The sequence below is a fragment of the Musca vetustissima genome, unplaced genomic scaffold (genome assembly GCF_032173495.1).
Source record: "Musca vetustissima isolate MV318-11 ecotype Yass unplaced genomic scaffold, APGP_CSIRO_Mvet_v1 utg15845, whole genome shotgun sequence".
Lineage (NCBI taxonomy): Eukaryota > Metazoa > Arthropoda > Insecta > Diptera > Muscidae > Musca > Musca vetustissima.
In genome coordinates, this window is record NW_026872450.1 from 7,574 (window position 1) to 25,735 (window position 18,162).

At 34.8% G+C, this 18,162-nt stretch overlaps 2 protein-coding genes across 2 annotated transcripts; one reads left to right on the forward strand and one right to left on the reverse strand.

Moving 5' to 3' along the window:
- The first annotated feature begins 348 nt into the window (after window positions 1-348).
- Window positions 349-8,568, forward strand: LOC133338915 (homeobox protein MSH-D-like). Its single transcript, XM_061530004.1, has 3 exons — window positions 349-640; window positions 7,505-7,653; window positions 7,810-8,568. Exons 1-3 carry the CDS (start codon window positions 349-351, stop codon window positions 8,566-8,568), a joined length of 1,200 nt encoding a protein of 399 aa, XP_061385988.1.
- Window positions 8,569-11,338: 2,770 nt separating this feature from the next.
- On the reverse strand, window positions 11,339-17,958 carry LOC133338700 (alpha-1,3-mannosyl-glycoprotein 2-beta-N-acetylglucosaminyltransferase-like). The gene is made up of 7 exons (XM_061546869.1): window positions 17,332-17,958; window positions 14,757-14,986; window positions 13,630-13,779; window positions 13,448-13,552; window positions 12,044-12,134; window positions 11,806-11,976; window positions 11,339-11,499 (listed from the first exon to the last, which is right to left on the reverse strand). The coding sequence occupies exons 1-7, from the start codon at window positions 17,956-17,958 to the stop codon at window positions 11,386-11,388; spliced, it is 1,488 nt and encodes a 495-aa protein (XP_061402853.1). The 3' UTR covers window positions 11,339-11,385.
- Between the last annotated feature and the right edge of the window lie 204 nt (window positions 17,959-18,162).

Below are 18,162 nucleotides of genomic sequence, written 5' to 3' on the forward strand. Positions count from 1 at the left end.
ATGTTACACAAAATAACCACAACAGACATCTCATTAATTCGTTTCTATTGGAGCTAGAAGAGATTGTTGATATCTCTCTCCCTTTCTCTCTCATTGTCCATTATAGACTTCTAAATATAAATCTGAACATTATTGGTTGAAACAAAAATTCAAATTTGTTCATTTCGTAGCAAATTGAGGATCAAATCCATATGGTGTCTGCCGCCTGTGCACAGCGACAACTTGCCATCGTCCACGGATGATCCACATTCAGTTTGACAAGCGATTCGAAAGTGTAAACACGCCAACATAACGGAATATCTTTTTTTTCAAAATATTCGGGAGAAAATTCGTAGTGTTGTGAAAAAAATGGAAACTCCCGCCGCTGCTGTTCAACGTTATCGCAATAGTTTCTCTATTGAAAATATTCTCTCAAAACCAGTGACAAATTCAAATCTTCTCGATACGAATGTCGATGATGATGTGAAATTAAAATATAATTTAAATGATAGAATCGCCCAAATGAATGCTGATAAAATTAATCATAATTCGATGCTGAATAGTCCACAAAGTGAATTGAGATCTTCGAGTCCAGAATCAAGTTTTAATGAGGATAATTTGGATGATGCAAAAAGTGATATCACATCAGAAGACGATCATGGTAAGTTGGGTGTTTTGTAAGCTATACAAGACAACTTTAGCTCACAGATGGCGTATCCTCAAAAATATGATACCATATCTAGTTTTTTTCCAAATTTCCTAATCTTCTATGACGAATGTTGCACCTGATTATTATATTGCCAGTATATAATAATCAGGTGCAACATTCGTCATAGAAGATTAGGAAATTTGGAAAAAAAAGCTAGATATGGTATCATATTTTTGAGGATACGCCATCTGTGAGCTAAAGTTGTATTGGTTTTTGCGACAGTACTATTAGGTTTCGATTTTCAAGTCGCGACGGAAGCAACAACTTTTAGACTAGTGATAATACAACGAAAATTTTGTCTAAAATTGAGTACCACATAAACGAAAATGGCCCGATAAGACACAGTTTAAACTGTTAATTATAACCTCAGCCTTATGTCTAATGATGGTATACACACTTTGCTACGGTAACATTTTGCTTCATCGAAATATTGGTTTTAAGCCCAAAATCTCCTAGGGACAAATTCGTTTCAGACAATTTGGATTCATCCAGACTTTGGACCTGGTAAAATTTCTTTCAAACTTAAATCAACATCAAAGATGGCGACTGATTGATCCAGTTCTTCTAGCACTTCTCGCACAAAGTGGTCAACATTTTGTTGTAAATTCATCGTACTATCCGATTTAAAACAAACTTTGCAAAACCATATAATATTTGACTAATATTAAAAATGGGTAATTCTCATATGAAGCGGTGAGAACATCAAAATTTTTACCAATTTTTTCACATTGTAATATTTTTATCAGAGCTAGTTCAAGTCCAAAATGGATCCAGGGATCCATCAATTCGCTACTTCTGGCACCTTCCCAAATAAGGGTCGAAATGTACCCTTCGCGAAAAGGGAGAAATCTATAAATCAAACTAGGGTAGAATGATACTGTGGTGTTGTCTAAACGGTCAATTGAGGTCTATACACCGAAAGTTTCACCATATGAATTGACAATATGCATTTCATGTGGCAAGGTGACTACATGATCAGATGGGCTTCAGGAAACTCTATGAAATATGGAAGCACGTATATCTTTTTCGGTCTACACTTTTTACAGCATCTATCTGAGGATATTGAAACGTATGTGCAATGGAATTTCTAATCCCACTTCAAACTATACTACATACTATAATGTTGGCAAATGTGGGGAAAATGAGAGGGATAATTTTATAAGGAAATATTGAATTTATATCGAAAAAAATTAGCTAGGAAATTGTAATGACGTTTATACTTTAAATTGGACCAATGTTGAGACCGATTTGTATAAAGTTTGGTAGGGAGATTTTGTATTTAATCAAAAATTAACTTATTAATTAATCCCAATTTTTAAACCCTCTACAATAAGGTGGAATTAGGGATAGGTAGTCGAGCGCAATGATCGACTTCTAGACTCTTCGATTTCTGGGTCTGACCAAAAAGTCGATTAGATTTTCAACTTTTGAAGACGACTTTTTGATCTTTCGATTTTGTCAAACCTGTTCAAAATCGATTTTCGACTTTTATGCCATGTTCTGATGGGCATTCGAACAACGTAGTTTGCTCTCAGAATTACGTACATGTATTAACCCATTCACACAACACTTTTTGATCTTTCGATTTTGTCAAACCTGTTCAAAATCGATTTTCGACTTTTATGCCATGTTTTGATGGACATTCGAACAACGTAGTTCGCTCTCAGAATTACGTACATGAATTTACCCGTTCACACAACACTATTCTTAATTCATGTCATCAGAGTTTATTTTTTTCAAACTTTTTATACCCTACACAACTATGTTGTCAGGTACCCTACACAACTATGTTGTCAGAGTATTATAGCTTTGTGCAGCCCCAAAAGTTTGTAACGCCGCGAAATATTGGTCCTAGACCCACCTTCAAGTATACCGATCGTCATATCTCGATTAGATGAGTCGATCTAGACATGTGTGTCCGACCGTCTGTCCATTATAATTTGTAAACACGATACAGGCCACAGTTATGAACCAATCTTCACGAAATTTTGCATGTAGGATGGATTCTGTCAATTAAGGACCCCATTGTTTTTGGAAAAGATCGATTAATATTTAGGGGATGAAATGGACCAAAAACTTTATTTTTGTCGGCTTTTCAGGTCGCTCCAGAGGCCTCAATTATGGCCTGCATGGAGAAGGCGAACGGACCAAAGAATAAGCATGCCTGTTTTGATAAAGATCGGTTAATAGACCCTGACTTTTGTGTGAAAAACTACAAAATCTTTATTCTGGGGCATATATACTTGCTCCTGAAGGACATATACCCGAGAAGTTGATAGTATATCCAAGAGGAGTTGTTGACCTTCAAATTAATACCAATTATATGGCTGTATGTACTCTGATATGGGAGTTATCCGTAATTAGGTAAAGGTGACTATGTGCCTAGTATTACTATTACTCCATTAGAGGACGGAAATCTCGCGCTGATCGCTTTGAAATTGTACATGAAGTTCCGATTATGGTCAAGGACGACGCCTATAGTTTTCAGTGAAGTTGAGATTTCATTCAGGGGGTGCAATGAACAGAAAATTTTAATTTTGTCAGATTTTGTAGTCGTTCTAGAGGCAATTATAGCAGAACATGATATATTTTACAAGGTCAAGGGGATCTGACCAAATACTTAGAGCGGCTGTTTAGATTATGATCGGTCAATATTGCGAGGGTCAAATTAACAAAAACCTAAAGTGACCAATTTTTTATTTTATGACGTAAAAATTCACTTCAAGAAAAAACATTTTGGGAAATATGCCAGGGTTAGAAAGTGAAGTTGTTGACCTATAATCGGCAAAAAGGGTGCAAATATCACGAAATATTGCCCAGGCTTAGAATATGGAACCGCAGAAAGTTTGCTTTTCGTGGTAGTTGTGTAGGGTATCATATGGTCGGCCCCGTGCGACTATACTGCTCCGCTCACTGGTTGTTAATTATCTTTCTCTGACTATAGTATAAACCCATATCTATTTACTTATAATTCATGTTTTCCATTTTTTTCTGAAAAAATTTATGTTTTCATCAATTTGAGTTTCCCCACATTTGTTTCTTGTTTTGTGCGCTAATTAGTACCAAGGGGAAAATATATTCATATTGCATTATGTAGATAACAAAATTTACATTTACATGAGAGAGCGAACAACGCTCGCCTGTACATGCCAATACTGACAACTGCAAAATCGATTAAAAATTTGATTTTTATACACTTCACCACAATGTGGCACAGGGTACTATGTCTTTGTGCATATATTTGTGACAGGCAAAAGGAAACGAGATAGACACATGACTCCTTTCGATAATATGCAAAGAATCACTTTCAGAGTCAATTTATGCATGTCCGTCCAAGCATCCGTCTGTCTCTCCATGTTAAATTGAAAACAAAGTACAGGTCGCATTTATGATCCGAATTGGATGAAATTTGGCACATTTGATTTATTTAGCCGAAGGACGAACCCTAGTGAAATTTAGAAACATCGGTTCAGATTTAGATATAGCTTCCATATATATTTTCGTCCGATTTAATGTTAATAGAGCACCAAAGTCCCTTCATTTCTTTCGATTTACACGAAATTTAACATAGCGTACTGAATTAAGTCTAAAATGATGTGTATTAACATATAGATATAGCTCTCATGTATCAATTTCATGGCAATGTTCCTTCGAAAAGACGACTTCTGTTACTATACATATGTAGACCATACCAAAGTGGAAGGGTATCATATAGTCAGACCAGTCCGACTTGTTGTAACCAGATAAAATAAAGTTCTCAAATGTGTAAGACTTCCTAAACAAATATTTACGAAGAGAATCGAAAGTCGATCTACAAAAGCCACTTTCCGATTTTCTCAAATACCAAAGGTTGATTTCGACTTTTAGACTTCTCAATACAAAAAGTCTATTAATTGATTAGTACGAAAGTCGATTAACTTATCCCTAGGTGGAGTCTATATTCGATTTGCCGTTCCCTTTGCAACACCTCGAAATATTCAGCAGAGACCCCATAAAGTAAATGTACTCTGGATGAGAATAAAATTCTATGTCGATTGTTGCAAATAAGTTTGAGCTCAGAATATTTTTGTTAAAGCTTTGAAATTTTGCACATCCATTACTAATACTCCTAGGGTAGATTTTTTCTATTCGAATTGGGAATAATTTGGCATATGGGATTTTTGGTGAATAAAGAGCTTCTTTCCAGAAATTATTCAATATAGGTTAATGTTATAAAATAACCCCATAAAATTATCCGTTTAATTTTCGATATGTATATTACATTAATATATCTTTGCTTGAATAACATGACAAACAGTTTGTACATTTTGATCCTCTTTATATTATAAAATAAAAAAAAAAACGCATGGAAAATCACCGAAAAAATAAAAGGATCACAACAGAAAATAACGATATCTACCAATTATTCTTCTGAAAGATAATTTTAAAACCATTGTGAACTCAAAATGTCTACCTACAATTAATTCGATTTGAAAATATCACATAGACTTTTTTCAAGTAGCACACTTTTCAAATTAATTCTAAATTCCATACCCAATCTTATTTTAACAAACATCAATTTAAATTGAAATTGACCACAAAAATGTGTTAACAAAAAAATAGTTTCACTCATTATGTGACGATAATTAATCACGACTAATTACAGCCATTACCAAATGACCAATGACACGAGCTAGCTAATCTTGGCTAAGAAAAAGACAAAAAAAATAAATTACAAACAAATCGCAAAATAAGATGAAGCTAAGTACGCTAAGTCAAATTAATTTAAAGCAAATTATTCAAAAACAATTTTGTGAGGCTCACAGCAACACTGCTAGAACAGAATATTGCGACATTCAATGCGAACAATGGCAATTGTCGCCATTTCGTTGTGTAAAAAAAATCAACAAGAGAATCATTAAAACCGACCCCATTATCACCTTCGCTCGTCACTCGAGGAAACAGAAAATCAGAAGAGGAAATCATTCGCATCTTGTTTGCCTGAGTGGCTGCCTGTCATTCATTGGTTGAGTTGGCTGATGGCGCAAATTTGTATAATTAACAAAAGCCAATTGGCCATTTAGTAATGTGAACATACACACTAACACATTTGAACAATGAAATGAGCATGCCAATTGTGAAGATGTATGTGTTCGTGGTATTCGTTCATATGGGTCACTACATCACTGCTAGAAAATATTAAAAAAAAAAATAGTAAGAAAAGTGGTAAAGTCGGGCTGGCCCGACAACATGATACCCTTTACCTCTTTGGGTATATCCTACATATGTATCCTATCTGAACACATCATTCTAGACTTATTTCAGTACGCTATGCCAAAACTCGTGCAAATCGAAAGGCATATAGGGACTTTGATGCAACATTTACCTAAAATCGGGCGAAACTATATAAGGGAGCTATATCTAAATCTGAACCCATTTTCACGAAACTTAGCACGCGACATTCAACACTTAATTCATTACGCTATGCGAAATTTCGTGCAAATCGAAATATATATAACGACTTTGGAGAACCATTTACCTAAAATCGGGCGAAATTACATATGGGAGCTATGTTTAAATCCGAACCGATTTTCACGTAACTTTGCATACACCATTCTAGACTTAATTCAGTAGGCCATGCCAAATTTCGTGCAAATAGAAAGATATACAGGGACTTCGGTACACCATTTACATAAAATCGGATGAAAATATATATGAGAGATATATCTAAATCTGAACCGATTTTCACCAATTTTAATAGGGTTCGTCCTTGGGCAATTTAATAAACTGTACCAAATTTCATTCAAATCAGATTATAAATTCGACTTGTACTTTATTTACGATTTAACATCAACAGACATAATACCCTGTACCACTGTGTGCTGAAGGGTTAAAAACCAGGAAGGAAATATCAAAGTAAGACGTAGCCGACTATATGATGCATTCATAAAACTGGACATAATTCAGTACGCTGTGCAAAATTTAGTCTAAATCGGACAAATATTGGGAGTTCACATAAAATTGGACGAAACTATATATGGGAGCAATATCTAAACTATATATGGGAGCTATGTCTGGACCGATTTGAACAAAACTTCACAGACGTCAAACTGGACTGAATTCAGTAAGCTGTGCAAAATTTTATCTCTATTGGGCAAACCTTTTGAGTTTGGAGCAACATTTAAAAAAAATCGACGATGATATATATGGGAGCTATATCTAAATCAGAATCGATTTCAACAAAACTTCACATACATCAAACTTCAGTACGATGTGCAAAAATGTTGTTGAATCGGACAAATATTGGGAGTTTGATGCACCTATTTTTCATAAAATCGGTCGAAAATATATATGGGAGCTATATCAAAATCTGAACCGATTTTCTCCAATTTCATTACAGTTCGTCCGTGGGCCAAATTAGTGAGCTGTGCCAAATTCCATCCAAATCGGGTCAAAATTTGTAGTATTTGTCGACCTTTTCTCTTTAATTTCTTGAACCGGACTCCAAATACCTTGGGGTCTCTTTTAATTTCGATTTTCGGTACCCCATATACCGTCGATATTTTCGTCAATTTCCAATATTCATTACTTTCTTGGCATTGTTTTTTTGTTTTGTATTTTTCATGACATCGTCAATCGATCATTAACATTTTCGAACATTCAAAATTAGATCCTCTGCATAGTTCTTCACATTCATTTACAAATTGTCAATCTGTTGACAGATGCAATCTTTCACGTACATACCTACATACATATGAACAGGCTGCCAACAATTTTCAAATTGATGAATTTCTAAAGATTTTCTCATTAAATTTCTGCTTCTTGTTTTCATTAAAGGTTCCAATGATGATCGTAAGAAACGTCCACGTACCGCATTTTCGGCATCCCAAATTAAGGCGTTGGAAACGGAATTTGAGAGAGGCAAATATTTATCGGTTGCCAAGAGGACGGCATTGGCAAAGCAATTGCATTTGACCGAGACACAGGTAATTAAAAAATTTTGAAATTTTTTTCTTGGTGAAAAAAAGGTATTTCTTCTGATTTTTTGGATAACAAATATTTTTTTGAGGAGATGACCTTAGAACTTCACTATTCATAAATCTGAAATACAGTATACTAATAATTTTCTTTATTTTTTTCAGATTAAAATTTGGTTTCAAAATCGTCGCACCAAATGGAAGCGTAAATACACCGCCGATGTTGAGACCCTAGCTTCGCATTATTATGCCCAATTGGGTATTGGTGGCTTAGCGCGTCCCATGGTTGTAGGAGATCGTCTATGGCTATTTAGTCAAACACCCGCTGGACCAGCACCACTACAATCGATCATGCTAAATGGAGGACCAGCTGCCAATGTTGGTCCCCCTTTGACTGCGGCCCAACTCAGAGCCTATCCTGCCTCAAATCTCTTACCACCCGTACCGAATCCCAATGTCATTGAAAGTGCCCGCAATGCCATATTGGCACGTGGACAACCATTAAATTACACTCTCAGTCCATATCTGGCACAACGTTCAGCCGCTGGCACTGCTGCCACACCATCGTCACGTTATTTAGAATATGCCGCCGGTACTCCATCAAGTCTATATCCAAATTCCCCTGCCTCATGTAATGATGCCTATCTACAAATGAAATATAATGTTTTGAATACAATTAATACGCCCGAAGCGGATACCACAACACCGACTTCAAATGGTTTGGCTGAATTGGAGCGAGTATTTGGTGATACAAATGCCAATTTCCTAGAACACAAAGCCAATGGAGAGAAGAGTGGTAAAACATCATCAGATTTTGGTTATAATGGTCTGGCACTGACACAACGTGCCGGTAAATCGACGTCGGGCAACGACAGTGATTCCGAATGCAGTGAAATTGATTGTGAACAAATTGATGATGAATGAAAGCAGGATCGGATCGGAATTCTTTATTTATAATTTAGTGAAAATAAAATGTTTATTTAATTTAAGACTTTGTATAGTTTAGTTATTTTGTAATTTAAATTATTTACATTATGTTATGTGTTTTATAAGAAAAAAAGAAATAAAAAACTAGTTTTGGTAAAAATTTCCAAGTGGTTTTAACGGGTTTATTACGAACTGTTAAGGTTTAAAGGATTCATTCATTACAACAAACAGCAGTATAAAATTATGAGCATACTTTTAGGCGATAAAAATAAATGTACATAAAATCAGCTCCATAATGGGTATTCATGAAAATAAATAAGGTCAAAAGTCGGACGGGGCCGACTATATGATACCCTTCATCACTTTCATCAAGTTTTGATAATATGTACAACCTCCTGTGGATAGAACAGACTTAGCATCATTCATTAGCATCTGAATCGATTTCATCAAAACTTATCATATATCAATCAACACCTAATTCACTACGCTGTGCAAAATTTTATCTCAATATCTCAATCTCGTACAAATATTGGCAGTATGGTGATCCATTTACCTAAAATCGGACGAAAATATATATGAGAATTATATCTACATCTGAACCAATTTTCACAAAACTTCGCATAAATCAATCAAGACCTAATTCAGTACTCTGTGCAAAATGTTGTCTCAATCGGACAAATATTGGCAGTATTGTGTTCCATTTACATAAAATCGGACGAAACTATATATGGGAGCTATATCTAAATATGAACCGATTTCAAAAAAACTTCACGGACATCAAACTGGACCTAGTTCAGTATGCTGTCTCAATCAATATTTTGTCTCAATCGAACAAATATTGGCAGTATGTTGATTCATTTACATAAAATCTGAACCGATTCCATACATAAATAAGTATCTAATTCAGTACTCTGTACAAAAATTTGTCTCAATCGGACCAATATTGGGAGTTTGATTTACCATTTACATAAAATAGGACTAAACAATATATGGGAGATATATCAAAATCTGAACCGATTTTCTCCAATTTAAATAGGAAAAAATCGAATGTATTCTGAGTCTTCGTTTATTTCAGAACCGTCCTTCAATCTTTCCTTGGGATTAGAAAGATATGTTATGTATTTCAGGAAATTTACCGTCGTTTGTAGTCAATTCTGACTTCACAAATTCCGGATCTTCGATTGGTAGATGTTAATTTTTTGAATTCTCGTCCGGTCGATCTGCTACTAGGAGCTGATCTCTGAATAAATGAGCTGTTCCAAATTTCATCCAATTCGGATCATAAATGCGACCTCTACTTTGCACACAAAACTGTACAGACGAACGGACATGCCTAACTCGACTCAGAAAGTGTTTCTATGCTTATTCTTAAAGGGAACCATGGGTCTATCTCTATTCATTTTGCCTGTTACAAACATATTCACAAAGAAATAATACCCTGTACCACAGTGTGGTGAAGGTATAAAAAGAACAAATGAACCCTCCGGACCATAATACGCACCAATTTTCTGCCAGAAAGTCTTTTATATTCTACGAATCCGAAATTACAGCCACATCGGTTGGCGGAATCTATATCTGACCATTTTCAGCAGAAACGCCTTGTAAGAAGCGAACATGACAAATTATCATCCGATATATTTGAACATGCTTTGAGGACCTTGAAAATACCAAATTTAGAAGGACTATGTCAAGTCATAATCCCATGTTCAAACCCCTTTTGAGGAAGTTTCTCACCCGCTAATAACCGGGAATATAAAAATACTGTCACTTAAAATATCAAATATGGGAAGGAGCTATAATATGGGTGCTAGAACAAAACCATGACCGAAGGCCTTTTTTCAATAAAGGATCATAAATTCTTCTTTCCTACAAAACCGGGAGGCCTTCTTCCCATAGGAGCCCAGAAGATATTCCTCCAAAATAAAACCAAAAGTTCTTCATTCTTAGAAGACATTTTCCATAGAAGACCAAAAGGCTTTTTCCCATAGAAGACCCGAAGAGCGAATGGTCCTCTTCCATAGAAGACCAGGATGTCTTCTAACATAAAAGGTTTTTTTCCTTAGAAGTCCAGAAGGAATTTTTTCCATAGAAATCTAGAAATCATTTTTTATGTAGCGAACACAAAATGAATTATTAAAAAATACTTTTTTTATTATATGTATAACTTTGTTTTATTTTCATTTAGTTTACTCTCTTTCTATATATATTTATTTTTTTATATATATTATATATAATTTCTTAACAGTTTTACAGCTACAACATTGAGATTCATTAATTAAATATTAATATAAACTGTATAAAGTAGTAGTCAGAGGATTTTTTATAATATTTTTTGTTTTTGTTTTGTTTTTTTTTTTTTTTGACAAGAGGTGGTGGTCGGTTATTTTCTTGATATATATTATAAATGTTATAATAAACGAAACTCAATATCGAAAATAGGAAAAACTAAAGAACTTAAAATGCATAAAACAAAACAATAACTATTTATAATAAACAATAAATACAAATTTAAAAACTATAACGTGGAAATTTTACAGTGTCATTATTATTATTAATTATATTAAAAAAAAACAATAAAACAAATGCCTTAAGTAGGTATATTTGGTTGATTGGTTTGTTGTTGTTGATTAATTATTAATTGGTGTTATTAATTTATTTCATTATGTAGATTTATCAGTTGCTGTTGTTGGTTTGTTTGTTATGTTATTTTTTATCTTGCTTTACATTATTAAACCTAAAAAAGGAATCATCATTGTTTCAGATATTATTTCATATGGACTAAGACTATGATAAACTTAAAATAATAAAATTCTGTTAGCTCCAGGATAGATCGTATCCCTTCCAATTGACATTCGGTGCTAAATAGACACGTCGTTTATTGTGTACAAATGAAACAATGCCATGGTAGGCTGTTCGTGGTACTCCACTCTGTAAAGAAGAAGAAAATGTAAGAAAATTTAAATTTATATAAATGTAATTGATTGAGAAATGAAACGCATTTTACGTCTAATGGGATATGAACATCGAATAGAGGTAAGAATAAAAATAGTATATTCAAAAATATAAATCTATAATACTGAACAGCAATATATGTAACATATTAGGAGAATCCTCCTCATACTGTTGGCGATTGTCTCAATGTTACATACTTTCTTATAAAAATTAAAAAAGACTACCTCTTTCTTAAGTATTTTTTATATTATTTTTTTTTTTTAATTAAAACTAAATACTCACCTTAAAATCATCCATTAAACCTAACATTTTTGTCGTCCGCTTGTATACATCTCGCGAATTATATTGTATACGTACGGGTCCATCTCGTGTTATGAGATTTCGTCTTAATTCATCATAGGTAACTACAGGATACGTGTAGACTTCTTTTAAGAATGTCCGATCATAATTATCCTATAAATGAAATTAAAAGTTATTGAGATTTTGAAATCAATCAAGTGGTATATTAGGTGCGACTCACCTTTAATAGATAACTTAAATTCATTTTTGTAAATGGAACAAATTCTTCACTTAATTTTATGTAACGTAGATATTTATCAAAGAACAGGCCGCTGTAATGTAAAGATAAAATATACAAATTATTAACAAGTTTTTTATGATATGATAAATGAGTCTCTATACAAAGGTCAGAGGTATGAAGCAACAACGAAGATATCATGTGCTGTTGAAAATTTACTGATAAATTACTATTATTATAACAATTGTTAGTAACAACTGTCCACTCGGAGACTATTGTCCCATGAAATCATTCTAGTAATCTTCTCCGCTGGAGTCCCATTTCGAAATGAGAGATCTAATCCTGCAGTGACCTGTTATGATCCCCACAATGATTTTGATCTCTCTCTTATTATTTGCCAACAGTGAAGAAATTCTTAGGCGAGAGAATTGAGGCCAGACAGCTTTGAGATTCTGCAACCAGATTCTCTCGTCCATCTGTTATCGACTACCACGCCGCAGAACAAACGGATTTTGCCAATGAAATAGCCAATGGGTGGTTGCACTGATCTCTCAATCGGAAGATTGGACGATTGTGAACCCCTTCTATGTCACTATGTCCTGAAAGTTTGTAGTACACCACTTCAAAACCTTGAGGGCCGCCTGTCTATCGATTATATAGTCACCGGTCCCGTATTATGAGTTGTATATTTCTAATACCCTACAGTAAACGCCTACACCAGTGCCTTCCTCCATCTTTGACCCTCTGTGAAAAATGACAGCCCTGGCAGAGGTAAAGAGCCACTAGTTCAGGATTCCCTACTAGGAAACTCTACTTTGATGTCATTAAAGTCTCTATGAGAGGGAGGGGATCACAACCTGGCGTTATGTTGAGGATACTAGCGTGACCATAGTTCAGCGATTTCCAGGCATCCGTTTCTCGGAGCCTCAGGGCACATCTGGCCGCCAGGAACTTTAACAGAATGTCCAGTGGTTGGAGATTCAGGATCGCATTCAAGGATGCCTGTGGTGTACTTCTTAGCGTTCCGGTAGTCAGGATCGAAGCCGATCGCTGTACTGAATTTGTCAGCAGTATCTTTTTGTTGATCCCCTGCCACCATCCAAATGTAAGAATGGGGAGAACGAACTTTGGTCTTAGTCCCCAGTCGCCTTTTTCCTATGGATTTCATGCAAGAGTAGAGTGCGATCAGTCCTTTCTTAAAGCGTTCATCAACATTCCTATTCCACGGTCCAACGGGTCGTGTCAAACCATACACATATTTTCTGCGAGGAACTGGAAGCCCGATATTCGACTAATACGGAACGTTGATTCCCAATTTCTTTGTGGCCCAAACGGACATGAACGTCACATACGGCTCATACAACTCCGTCGATGGATTAAAAGATTACAATTCTTTCTCAAACTTACTTTGATACTCCAACTTTGCCAAATGTTTGTGTCCGCGATATTTCCGGTCGTATGCAAACACGATTTTTTCTTTGCTCTGGATGTCTGATCCAATCGTCCCAGAAACTAAAATTGAATTAAGAAGAGATAACAAAAATGTAATTTTACACTAATTTTAACGTTGGAAGTAACGGTTTACTTACGACTTAGGCCATTTAACAGACAATTCCTGCCACAATTCTTTTGTCAACATCCAACCCAGACCGGGGAAGAAATCGGTACGATATAACAATTCTGGATGCGAGGTATCAATTAGATTTGCTTTACCATTGTCATTCCATGCGGAAACGCACCTATAAATATAGAAATGCTTGGGTAAGTACAATACGCCAAAATAAATATTCATTTGAATATTTTTGCACTTCTTTCGACGAAGTTGCAATGGAAGAATACATTCTGCTCTTTTATAAAAGAAGACACCTTTCTGACATTATATGAAATCTTTCTGCTTTTCTATGAAATGACCCCTTTTGGGCTTCTATGGAGGAAACCCTTCTAACCCTTATTGTACGAAGAAAATGTTTTGTTTTTCTATGGAATGAAACGATAACATTGGTTTTCTATGAAGACAGACATTTAATATTCCATGGAAGAAGGTCTTCTGACCTACTATATAAGACGATCTGCAAGTCTTCTATGGAAAAAGGCTCTCAAGTGTACCATTGAAGAAAGCTTCCAGATCCATGGCTTCCAGATAACATTTGAATCGGATAAATGAAAATGTTTACAATTTCGACAAATGATATGTTTTTACTGCATTGTTGATATTTGTTTTTGTAGCAGTTTTATTGCTTTTACACATTGGTTTGGCCGTGTAAGACTCGGGTCGTAGACTACTCTGTCGTGGAAACGGTTGATATTTATGGTCGGGCTTTTATGATGTGGACATTTTGTATCTAATCGAACACTTTCTCTGAGAGTTATCTGGCGCACTAGCTAGACAAGCGGTCACTTATGGTCTAACTTAATTTTGAGTAAAACAAAGATTAAATAAAATTTTTTCCTTTACGAATGGTTTCACGTAGAATGATCCACGTATTCAATTCATATTATAATAAATACGATTTGTGTAGTACAGAATAAGTCTTCTAAACTAAACGATAGCGTAAATTCTCAAAAAACGTACTCTCATTTGCTTTCTTTCCTCAGTAAGTTTTGGTGAAGAATTCGCAGTTACGCTCAACTATACATACTCTCAATTTAGTTATGCCCACAACTGTTCTAGAGGGCCCTTTTAGTTAACCATATATTAATTATAATTTATATTTACCACAGTGAACTATCTTGCTTGAGTAGATGATGTGTACCCAAGAAGTATTCATAGAAATCTGGCGCTACATTTAAATCATCCTCGACAATTATCACAAATTCATAGCCTTTACTAAATGTGTGATTCAGTGCCCAGCCATAGTGACGTGCAATTTTATAATATCCCTTGAATTTCTTTTCCTTGGGTGGAACAAAGATATCCGATTGATCGGGCTGTTCAATGAGGCTAACCTGAAAAAGGAGAAAATTTTAAAATTTAATATAAATCATTATTAATATGAAATATTCTGAAACAAATAAACAATTACTAATATGAAATATTATGATGTTTAAGTGATTTTTTATGAATTCTCTAGGAATGCGTAGGCAGTCCTATTTTATGTGGGAAGTCCATACATTTCGAGATATGGGGCTTTAAATATTAGGATAATACTTTGCTTAATTGACTTAGGCTAGTTTAAGGAACGGCCATGGATAGTTTTGAACATTTTATCATATACCCTTTGTGTCTTGGGGAAGTCCGTATTTCCGGAGATATGGGTTTCCATAAGGAAATTATTATCATCCATAAGAAAATTAAATTTTTGTAATCAGAACTTAACCACATTGTATGAGTGAATTTTAAAAATGAGGTAAAATAAAAGGGTGCAAGCTGAATTCCTGAGGCTCATATCTTCGAAAATTTCAGATTTCCACAAGACATAATTTATACCGTTGTAACCAGAATGGTAAACATTTTTAGACGATCCACAATTCAATTCAAATTCAAAATTGCATCAAAACTGAATTTTGACTGTATGCAACAGTTCATAGGAGGAATGTTCAATATCCTGTCAATTTCATCTATTTAAAACCAGTAAGGAAAGTAGTAAAGTCGGACTGGGCCGACTATATGATACCCGATTTTCACGAAACTTTGTGCACGTCATTCTACACTTAATTCAGTACGATATGCCAAATTTCGTGCAAATCGGAAGATATATAGAGACTTTGGTGCACCATTTACATAAAATCGGACGAAAATACATATGGGAGTTATATCTAAATCTGAACCGGTTTTCACGAAACTTAGGACAAGACACTCTTGACTGAATTCAGTGCGCTATGACAAATCCAGAGAAATATTGGGACTTTGGTACACCATTTACATTAAATGGAGCGAAAATATATATGGGAGCTATAGAGTAACTTCTGGTAATGTGGACCATGCGTCAAATGTGGACCACCTCCCATATCTAAGAAAATGCTTGAAATGTGCCAATGCCGCCTTGATAAATGTTTTCCTAATTAGTGAAAACAAACATCAAACTTGGTTTTTAATAAATAATTGCAATGTTGAAAATTTAGTAGGTGAAAATGTAGCTCTGATTGTAAAAGTGTGATTTGAAAATTTTTTAGCACAATAGTCGAACGATTTTGTAAAATAGTCGAACATTTTGTTTTTCTCGAATATAAAGAGGTTATGTGGGTTTCTTGTTTTCTTTAACAAAAATACACGGTTATCTGTAATTATTTTCGGTTATTTTTAAATTTTTATTCATTTTTAAAGCCGATAATTATTTTTAAATAAAAATATTCAATGTCGGGTAATGTGGACCACTATAAAAAAGTGGGACATTTTCATGAGGACGAGTTCGAAACAAGGGCGCATTTAATATGCGAGGAGGTATTCTATCCCCTGAAAACTCGATATCCGAAATTATATGTGCCTCGGTTGGATAATGAAGCAAGGACCTTCAAAATACCGCAAATGGGGTGGTACCCTTAAATGGGGGCAATTCCAAAACATGGACCCATATATTTTTACATTCATTGTTACCCAAGAGTGCAATAAATTGAAATTAATCACAATTAATCCACAACCTACCTTTAACTTACTGATCCTCATTACCCACACATACTGGTCCACATTACCCGCCAAGTTATTTTTATTTGCAGTTTAGAGTTTTTTGAAATATAATGCAATAACATTTTTATGGACAAATATATATAATTTTTGACCTGGAATATAATTAGCCAACAAATCTACCATGCTGTGAAAACAATTTGTTTTTATTTTTTACCGTTGTTACGCCCACAATATCAAAAAAAAGAAAATGGTGGTCCACATTACCCGAAGTTACTCTACCTAAAACAGAACCGATTTTAAGGAAACTTAATACACATCATTCTAGACTTAATTCAGTACGCTATGCCACATTTCGTGCAAATCGAAATATATATATAGGGACTTTGGTACACCATTTATATTAAATCGGACGAACATATATATGGGAGCTATATCTAATTCTGAACCGTTTTTCCCCATTTCAATAGGGTTCGTTCTTGGACCAAATAAGTGTCTGGGGCCAAATTTCATCCACATCGGATTATAATTGAGACCTGTACATTGTTTACAATTTAACATCTACAGACGGACAGGCATAAATCGACTCAGCAAGTGATTCTATGCATATTCTCAAAATGAACCATGTGTCTATTTCGTTCGTCTTCAATCGTATTAAATGCATACCTTCGTAAATTTCAAATTGATCCGATCCCTAAACATGACTTCTTCATCTTACGTCCACACTTACCTCCTTGTCATATGACAAGATGACATTACGCGTTGCCTCATCACCACAATCCTGCGAAACAATTATCGGAAACTGCTCCGCACTGGGACGATATTTTATGAGATTATCCAGACATTTTGAAATGGATACACGATTACAGGCAAATACCAATACCGGTATGACAGGTTGATTATTTGCAAGTCGTGTTATTACGGTCGTAGGCACTTCTGTGCCATGCTGTTGAGGTGCCTGTGTATCATTCGGTGTCTCGAGGACTTCTTGCTGAGCCTGTTGTTCTTCCTGCTGTTGTTGTTCCTGTAACAACTTGTCATTTGATGGTGGCTCCTGTAGACTTAAAATAGTTTGTTGTTGTTGCTGTGGATTATTATTAGCTATATGCGATTCTTCATCAGCTTCCCCGGTAGGTTCATTTAAATATTTCGATTGTAATATACCCAATAAATTGATCATTAACTTATCGGTTTTATGATATTCCTCACGGGCATTTTGTTCCAATTTGTCAATGGTATGTTGTCGTCGATTTTTGAGCAGGGGGAATTCACCATTTGTCTTGGGCATAAAATAGAAAATGACAAATGTCCAGGTGACCAGAAACCCGGCAATCATTAATATTTTACGGGAACGCATTGTGTTCTGGGGGTTTTGTTTTTTCGGTTTTGTTATTTGGCAAGTTGTAGTTGGGAAAGTGTGGGTGGGGAGTTCGAAAGTACTTTTCTAAATTATTCGAGTAAACTATTTGGAAAATAACAGCATTGCTATCATTAGTGAATTTTTGTTTTGTTGTTATTATAAATTATAGATATTTAGTCCATTCGGCTGTTCTGATTGTTT

Coding starts and splice junctions, on each gene's coding strand:
- LOC133338915 (XM_061530004.1), top strand. CDS start 349: ATGGAAACTCCCGCCGCTGCTGTTCAACGTTATCGCAATAGTTTCTCT. Junction 641..7,504: donor CACATCAGAAGACGATCATG/GTAAGTTGGGTG, acceptor TTTTCATTAAAG/GTTCCAATGATGATCGTAAG. Junction 7,654..7,809: donor TGCATTTGACCGAGACACAG/GTAATTAAAAAA, acceptor TATTTTTTTCAG/ATTAAAATTTGGTTTCAAAA.
- LOC133338700 (XM_061546869.1), bottom strand. CDS start 17,958: ATGCGTTCCCGTAAAATATTAATGATTGCCGGGTTTCTGGTCACCTGG. Junction 14,987..17,331: donor TCTTGTCATATGACAAGGAG/GTAAGTGTGGAC, acceptor CTCCTTTTTCAG/GTTAGCCTCATTGAACAGCC. Junction 13,553..13,629: donor TCTGTTAAATGGCCTAAGTC/GTAAGTAAACCG, acceptor ATTCAATTTTAG/TTTCTGGGACGATTGGATCA.